At 39.0% G+C, this 9101-nt stretch overlaps 2 protein-coding genes across 2 annotated transcripts; both read right to left on the bottom strand.

Moving 5' to 3' along the window:
* Positions 1-674: 674 nt before the first annotated feature.
* LOC135203276 (uncharacterized protein K02A2.6-like) lies at positions 675-2061 on the bottom strand. Its single transcript, XM_064233036.1, has one exon. It carries the CDS (start codon positions 1931-1933, stop codon positions 899-901), a length of 1035 nt encoding a protein of 344 aa, XP_064089106.1. The 5' UTR covers positions 1934-2061; the 3' UTR covers positions 675-898.
* A 4-nt stretch (positions 2062-2065) lies between these two features.
* Positions 2066-4872, bottom strand: LOC135203373 (uncharacterized). Its single transcript, XM_064233107.1, has 3 exons — positions 3105-4872; positions 2716-2976; positions 2066-2367 (listed from the first exon to the last, which is right to left on the bottom strand). The coding sequence occupies exons 1-3, from the start codon at positions 4870-4872 to the stop codon at positions 2066-2068; spliced, it is 2331 nt and encodes a 776-aa protein (XP_064089177.1).
* Between the last annotated feature and the right edge of the window lie 4229 nt (positions 4873-9101).

The raw sequence follows: 9101 nt of genomic DNA, 5'->3' as shown, positions 1-9101 counted from the left end.
GACACTCCATATCGCGGTGATGGCTTGCTTTTTTCCTTCACCTCATGTTCTTTGTTCCTCTCTTTATTTGTTTCTTTTCTATTTTGGATTTTATCATTTAATTGATTATTTAATTGATTTTGATTCATGGCTACATGGTGCATACATGTGACATATAAAGACTGATAATATGATATGTATGAGACATTGTTGTATGTCACATGCTTTGGCATTCCTTAGAAACTGGGAATCATCTTTTTTAACTTCCCTATAGACTGAGTGTTCTAGCGACAACTTAGGAATGCTGATATGCCTTTTCCTTCGAGGTGGTATGGTCAAGTCTGCTGGCTTAGCAAATCAGTGCCTTCGTCCTGTCGCCTTGAGAGCTTGTCAAAGTGCCTTTGAAAACTGGTTACAAGCAGTTACCTGGGGCGTGTACATTCTGAACTTTGAGTGTGAATTCGTGCGTTCGTACGAGCTATGTCCGTTCATAATAGCATGTAATTAGTCAGAACCATAGAGAGACTTACGGAGAGTCAGGCAGAGACGGGGTGGCTCTGCCAACGTTTTTCTATTTGGTGCTTGTAGATTCTAGGCTGAAATGGTAAGTGTTTGATCTCTTGTAGGCTGGCAAAGAAACACGAGCAAAGATATGTCTCTTTAATAAGAGATTACTGTACAAGCTGACGGCTAAACAGAGACTAACGATATTCGTTACATACATATAAAGAAAAGTATTTACAGAACTCTCGCTTGTTTATTTACATTCGAAACCAATTACCATTACAATATAATTACCGAACAACCCATTACATAACTAGTAAACAAATGAATATGGACATTTGGAGGTATATCACACACCTCCCCCTAAGACGTCTAGGGTAATAATATTATAATCCCTGGCGTCTGAAAATCCTTCTTATTCATATGTATTTTTCTTCCATTTTACTTGTAGACGATCAGGTTCTTTCCTATGCCGCAAACTACGACGTGGAGCTGGTGTAGGCAAGATTGATTTGCTAATAACCTCAGCAGTAGAATTATCTTGTGATTTCTCCACATCCTTTGGTTTACTGGGAGTATTAGTTGTATCAAGGCTTGATCCATATATTGGTAGAAAAGGTCGATGTGGTCTCAGGAACTTTCGGTTTCTCCACAAAATGCGCCTACTGCCCATCTTTATGAGATAATCTCGCCTGGATCCAATGCCGACAACAGCACCTGGGCGATTCCAAAGTCCTGTGGTGTGATCCTGAACATCAACATAACTACCCATTTTCAAATGAGAAAGGGGTCTGGCAGTACTGTCGTATCGGTGCTTCGCCTGACTTCGCAAATACTCTGCTTTAACATCACATTCCTCTGCTTTCTTTTGCCACTCTTTGGCAAATGAGTGACGATGTGTTGGAATAAAAGACCTGAGGGGATGACCAAATAAAACTTGAGCTGGTGATCTGCCATCAGCACGAGGTGTATTCCTAAGCTCCAACATTCCACGGGCAAATTCATCCGCATCCAGGTTCCCATTCTTAGCAGTAGTCATAATCAGCTTCTTGATAATTTTCACTGATGCTTCTGCATGTCCATTTGCCTTCGGATTATATGGCGAAGTAATGCGATGTTCTACTCCCCAGCGAGATAAAAAACGTCTCAAAGCTGATGAAGCAAACTGCTGTCCTCCATCAGTTTTCAACAAAACAGGAACACCAGTATCTGAAAATATAGCCCTCAGTGACCGTATTAGATTGGATGCAGAAGCTATACCCTGGCACGAAGATACACAAGGCCATCCAGACAACCTGTCAATATAAACAAGATAAGAACGACCCATGACATGAAAATAATCCGCAGATACGGACTCAAAAACTCTACTTGGTAGATCTTCTTCTTGCCATAGAGGTTCATTTCTTTGATTTGGTAGAAGAGGACGACATTTGATACAAGAATAAACCATGTTCTCAATATCTCTGTCAATTTTAGGCCAGTAAACAGTCTGTCGCGCCCTCCTTTTTGTGCGGTCTATTCCCTGATGACCATCATGAAGACATTCAAGAGTTTCCCGTCGAAGACTCTTGGGTATAAGAAGTCATGCTCCATAAACAATTAGGTCATCATCTACAGCAAGAATATCACGTATATTCCAGAAAGGCCTGAGTTTTACTTCCAAATTATGGCAGTGTTCAGGAAAACCTTTCATTATAATTTCCCGAAGTGAATTGTATTCTGCATCCTGTTCAGCAGCAACACGTACCTTTTCCAGCGTTTTGTCCTTTAGAGGTGTCAGAAGTACACCATCTTCATGCATGTCAAGGGCGTTCACAATTGCAACATGCAAGGGATCAGTGGATCCATCCTCATTCAAACAATTTTCTTCCGTAGGATCCTGAACTGGTGCACGCGATAAAGCATCTGGAATACAATGAATACTTCCCTTCTGCCAGTGGACAGTAAAACTGAAATTACTTAGCTTCTCTCTCATGCGTTGAAGTCTTGGGTTTTCAATTTCACCAAGTGACTTACTGTTAAGAATTGGTATCAATGGTCTATGATCTACCACAACGTCAAAATGAGGCAATCCAGCCAAGTAAGTATGACATTTCTTTATTGACCATAAAACAGCTGTCATTTCCAGCTCTATCACAGAATATCTTGTTTCAACATCTGAAAGGAATCTTGAGTCACATTGCAATAGTTTCCAGTCCGTTCCATGCTTTTGAAGTAAAACAAATCCCAGACCATGCAGTCGCGATGCATCTGTCTGCAACATGGTTGGCAAAGTTGCATCAAAATGTGCAAGTACAGGGGGTGCAGTAAGTGCTTCCTTTACTCTCCTAAAAGACAAATCATGCTGTGTTGTCCAACACCATTCATTACGCTGCCTCAGTAAATCTCTGAGTGGTTGTGCTTCATGTGCAATTACTGAAGAAAAACTTCCAAGCTGATTAACAAGTCCCATAAAAGATCGAAGATCTGTTATATTTTGTGGTACAGGAAAGTCTGCAATAGCCAAAACTTTGCGAGAATCAACTGTGTAGCCATGGCTCGAGATTTTATACCCACAAAAATCAACAACACGTTTTGCGAAGCAAATTTTTTTAGATTAAGAGTTATCCCATACTCATCACATCTTTGCAAGATAGCTATAATATGGGCTAGATGATCCTTATAAGAATAATCGTATGCAAGAACATCATCAACTATCTTTACAGTTTGTGGTATATCACCAAGAGCTTGGTCTCCTCTTCGATTATATTCATCTCCTGAAGAAATAAGTCCCATTACCGCTCGCTTGAATTTATAGCGACCCCATGGGGTAATGAAGCAGGTGAGATCCTGGTCTTCTTCTGTAATCTTGACTTGGAAATATCCCATTTTTGCATCTAGTGTAGAGAACCAGCTTGCCCCAGTGCTAATCGAAGCTACTGCATCATGTGGTGATCGTACAGGATAAGTGGGTCTACATACATACTTATTAAGCTTAGTCAGATCAACACACAATCTTACTCCATTTGGCTTCTTAGCAACAGGCACTATGGGATGACACCATTCTGTTGGATGCTCAACCTTACAGATAATATCTTTCTCCAAAAGTTCATCAAGCTGATCCTTTATTTCCGACCTCCAGCTGTATGGTATAGTGCGCGGGGCTGTCACAGCAAATGGTCTCACATTCTCAGACAACTTTATATGCATGGGACCTCCATGCATCTCCCTCAGTGTTTTTGTGGCACCAAATACCCGAGGAAATGCTGATACCAAAGCTGCAGCATGCTCTGCCCTTTCTTCTTCAGTTGGATCACGTTCATAAGGCCACCTTGGAAGTGCAACAGGAGAATGAACTACGTTACAAGTAGTGTCTTTTTTCTCTTTGTAGTCCTTTGAGTGCTTCTCTTCATCTGGATCTACAGACAGTCGTACGGGAAGAGAATTAATTTGAGCAGGAAAATCCTCCGGTAGAATTCCCAAAGCAATAGAATCAAACCAGCTTAATAAAGCTCCCTTTACTTCTTTCACCACAGTTATTTCAGCTTGAGTTTGTCGATCACCAAGCGAAAGGTGTGAAGTAAAAGCTCCCACACAATTAAGGGTCTGATAACCAGCAGAACAAAGCTTTTCAATTTTAGAAGGTTCAAGCATATAGGGATATATACCAAGAGACCTCGCTACATTGAGGCCCATCACCGTTGCTTCTGCTCCCGAATCCGGTGTCCATAGTATAGAAGAGTTCCCTGCAGGATGAGTAATGTGAATCTGAACTTTCGGGGTTGCTTGAGAAATGGCACTGCTAACATACACATCACTTATGATCCTATGTACATCCCTGTTAAGTCTACCATTTGACTTTAGTTTCGAATCTTTACTCTTTTTCAGCAAAGAGGGAGTTTCCTTTCCTGTTGACCTACACACAACAGCAAAATGTCCAATCTTTCCACAATGGGAACACTTTTTGTCCTTTGCCTTACAAACATTCATGTCAGAATGTCGATCTTTTCCACATCTAAAGCATCTTTCATTTTTATATAAACTGTTGGGTGCTTTCTTGCAGTCTCTTTTGTACCGTGAAACTTTTGCTATACTCTGTGGGATCATTCCTCGTATTGTAGCGCTATTCTCATTAGCACTCTCAGAAGCTCGACAAATATCTACAGCCTTCTGCAGATTCAGGTCCTTTTCCTCTAGCATACGTTTTAGAGCTTGTTCATCACGAGTGCCAACAACAATACGGTCTCTCAATCTATTGTCCATACACGATGAACAAAAATCACAGAATGCTGCAATTTCGCGAATATCACAAAGGAAATCGTCGAAACTCTCACCTATTTCTTGTTTCCTAAGGTAAAATTCTCTTCTGTCGACGATGATATTCCGTTGACCGCGCAAGTGACTTTCCATGGCATCAAGTATAGTTTCAAGATCTGCATCAGCCGAAAACGAGAGGCCATATCGTATTGTTCGTGTCCAATGATTTGATTCCAGTCAGCATTGCATACCCTTCAAATTTATGCCGCCAAGCATCGAACTCCTTCAAAGAGACTGACGATGACAGGTGAGGTGCAGGTGTGGCACTATGAGGAATTTTATACCGGCACTGCGCATCATTTTGCGTAATTTCAGCACCTCCACCTTGTTGACGATTTTCGTTGACATTTCCATTTTGCGCGCTCATCATAGTTTCTAACATCATAGCTAAACGTTCTTCCCTCTTCTGAGCCATATCCATTTGCTTCGCCAGCAGCTCCGTCAATTGTTGTAGTTGCTCTTCCATCGTGTCAATCAAATCTTAAGTTTTGAATCAATTCTGACTACGATCATTCCATCAGCAGAACAGATCCTACTCACTGCGCCATGTTTGATCTCTTGTAGGCTGGCAAAGAAACACGAGCAAAGATATGTCTCTTTAATAAGAGATTACTGTACAAGCTGACAGCTAAACAGAGACTAACGATATTCGTTACATACATATAAAGAAAAGTATTTACAGAACTCTCGCTTGTTTATTTACATTCGAAACCAATTACCATTACAATATAATTACCGAACAACCCATTACATAACTAGTAAACAAATGAATATGGACATTTGGAGGTATATCACACAGTAAGATTCACTGTGATTTAGCCAAAGGTAGGGCTTGATTGTTTTATAGCATTCTTGTAAAAGATGTCCATTTAATTTAATCTTTTGACTTTCTGTTTTTGCAATTGTGTGTGCTTACCAGAGTGTTCTGTTCTTCCTAAAAGGCGGATCTGGACAAGGGGGAATGTCCTGACAAAGGGGAATGGGTTTTGGAGAGGACCCGTATGTGTATTTTGGAGTTGGTGTTGACTGACTGCTAATGTCATGTCTAAACTAATGATTAGTTATTGGGGATCAATTAAGCTATTTTGAACTTTGAGAATCTAACTATTTGATCAATGCTTTGTTTTTAAATAAATATTTTTTTGTAATTCACGACTCTGATTTGGTGACCTTAGATAGTGAAGGGGAAGATGGATGGAGAGAGAGAGAGAGAGAGAGAGAGAGAGAGAGAGAGAGAGAGAGGGCTATTGCCAGTGGAGTCAGGTGAGAGAGAGAGAGAGGGGGGGGGGGGGGAGGAGAATGTATTGCCAGATGCCTACCGCTTTTGGCTTAACGCTTACCAATATGAAATATGAGATTATTATCTCGTATACATATATTTACATTTTTTGTTGAACTTACATCCTTTTCCTTCTTTCAGGTTTTTGCAAATTTTTTTATGTAGATCTCTGTATTCATCCTCATAGCCGTCTAGGTATGCACATCTACCATAGATTTCATTGTTGTGACATACCTTGGGATGTTTGTAGTAACATCTTTCACCGAATCTGCAATTCCCTCTTTTCAAAAGGGTGCAGAATTTGTCTTTCTTGTCTATTTTTTCCTCTTTCCCATTAGTGTGCAGATCTGGGTAGAGCCTCTTCGGTATTTTGTTTTGTGTTGTGATATCGTAATTGTGATAACGTAATTTATTTCTTCGTATGTATGCTGCTGGATTGCCTCATGTGTAGTATCAATGAGTATCTCTTGTCTTGCTCTTTGTTTTCATTATTTTTTTTCTGTCATTTCAGTTTTGTTTTCTTCTCTTCCATTTTCCTCTTCTTCTTCCTCTTCCTCTTCTTCTTCATCCTCTACTATTTTCAAATTAAGTCTTGATTTAATAACATTGTCTATCCATGATAGACATGTTGAGCAAAATACTCTGGTATCCTTACTCATATTTTGCATGACTTCAGCACTTTGAGGATGCGTTCGAATGTTGCATGCAGAACATTTTCTGATCAGGTTTTGTGGATTAACTATGCTATACCACACCTTACACAGTTTGCATGCTTTTGGCATTCTTTTTCCTATTGCATCAACTAGTATATTCACAATATTTTCTTTGTCGGAATATGTTGATTGATGTAAATTTTCTTTATGAGTCTCTTGACCACTTGGATTTTATTTGGAACTCCTTCAATTATTTTCAAGATGTTTCCTGTTGAGAGAGAGAGAGAGAGAGAGAGAGAGAGAGAGAGAGAGAGAGAGAGAGAGAACTCGGGGAGGACGCTTCGTAAGTGGATGGGATATGAGACGAAAGGGATGGGTTGGTGAATGATGGAATGGATGGACACTGCTTGGTGTCGAAAAGGTGTCTAAATATGAGCCGTTTTATTGATGAAAATAGTCAGAAATGGACTTGATTAAATGCTTAAGTAAAAATATTCATATGCCCACTCTGTGTTTAACGTTATTTTCATTATCAGCTGAAGCAAAGGAATAAAATATTTACGTGGTCTGGGACCAAAGGGAAATATGTTTATATAAAAAGAAATATCTATTAGAGACTGGAGGACTGTCAGAGGAGTGAATGAATGACTGATTCCGGAGTTAAAAGTCATAAAGAGTTATGGTAATGATGCTGATTACTAGTAGTAGCGGATGAAGTAAGAGTAATATTTATTAGTACTATTATTAAGGAGACACGGTTTACATATAAATAAACGTATGGAAAAGAAAAAAGAAGGTAAAACTGATTGAACATGAATAAACAAAAGGATATATCATCTTTAAAGAAAAGCAAGTGATTCTAATTAACCTCTCAAGTCCGGAATTTTAAACAAAGGGCAAGAAAATATTCACTAGGGGTCTTTTAAAGGTCACATTACCCTACTGCTGCAGCTGCTGCTACTACTACCGTTACTTGCAGAAGCACCTAAATCACTGGTACGTCTCAAACCGTGCATAAGACGACTTACCAGAGACAAAGCAAGGCAAGTATAATTCAGCCAGTTGATTGGAACCTAACCAGAAAGAAAGGATACTTGTGCCCAAATGTATCCAGAAAAGTTATAGATTTGGCAGGGAAAGGTTAATTTCCATGTTACATTAGCCACGGTTATCCCTATAGCTGTATGTGTGCTCACCTGAATATTTTTTTTTATTTAAACTTAGACCAACATCGAATCAAGACGTGATAAAAAAAATTGGATTGGTGAACGTTCGAAGGCGAAAGACCCAATGCCAGCGCGGGTCACTGTTTTTTTTTTTTTTTTTTTTTTTTTTTTTTTTTTTTTTTTTTTTTGTTTTTTTTTTTTTTTTTTTTTTTTTTTTTTTTTTTTTTTTTTCGAGGAAACAGTGAAAAACCATAAGTAAGATCTCATCCCTTATTGTGAAATGACCTGAATTATCATAATGTTGTGCAATTAGGGGACAAAATATTGCATTAGTTTCCTTAATCAGCCAGACAAAAGGCAAGGTGCGGTATTCAGTCGGCGGTATCTGACAACTAGTATACTGCCAGGCGGTGCAGGCTCATGATGTGTCACTGGGTTACAGTTTGCACTAGACGGCCTGGAGCAGTAGCCCGTTGCCTGCACAAAGTTGGCCTAATCTAAACAAATGAACAAGTCGCTCGCTAATGGTTATTATGCTGACAATCAATATAATGACATACGAGCTATATAACATTACATTTAAGGGAATTTATTATTGTTTCTTATATTGTTTTTTCTTTGAGAATTGTGATATTAGCTTTCTTCTTGCGCATATGGTTCTCTCTCTCTCTCTCTCTCTCTAAAAAGCAGGAGTAAATTCTTTCTTGAACAAGAAGTGTGTCTGTATAGTTCGTTCGATAGTTAGCAGTTATTAACGTAGATCAAATATTACTCGGACAAAAAAAAGAAGAAAACAAAAAAACTTTCCTGAGAGGAATTATATTGTTACCTCAGAGATAACTCTCTCTCTCTTTCTCTCTCTCTCTCTCTCTCTCTCTCTCTCTCTCTCTCTCTAAAGCAGGAGTAAATTCTTTCTTGAACAAGAAGTGTATCTGTATAGTTCGTTAGATACTTAGCAGTTATTCACGTAGATCAAATATTACTCGGACACTGGTGGTGGTGAAATAAAAAAAAAAAAAAAAACTTTCCTTAGAGGAATTATAAATTTGTCTTTTTTTTCGCTGAAGTATCTTCTTGAAATCTGCAAAATATAATGGTGAAAGGTTTCGAAATTCCCTAACGACTCCACTGCAGTTCAACGCTCATAGAGAAGCTACCCAAAAACATCACGACTATTCACCATTCGTTCACGCGAAGGCTTTTTTTTATTTTCATTTCAAAGGA

This window comes from Macrobrachium nipponense, chromosome 36, assembly GCF_015104395.2.
Source record: "Macrobrachium nipponense isolate FS-2020 chromosome 36, ASM1510439v2, whole genome shotgun sequence".
Classification (NCBI taxonomy): domain Eukaryota; kingdom Metazoa; phylum Arthropoda; class Malacostraca; order Decapoda; family Palaemonidae; genus Macrobrachium; species Macrobrachium nipponense.
The sequence above is the reverse complement of the archived record's forward strand: the minus strand, read 5'-3'. Positions and strand labels throughout refer to the sequence as shown.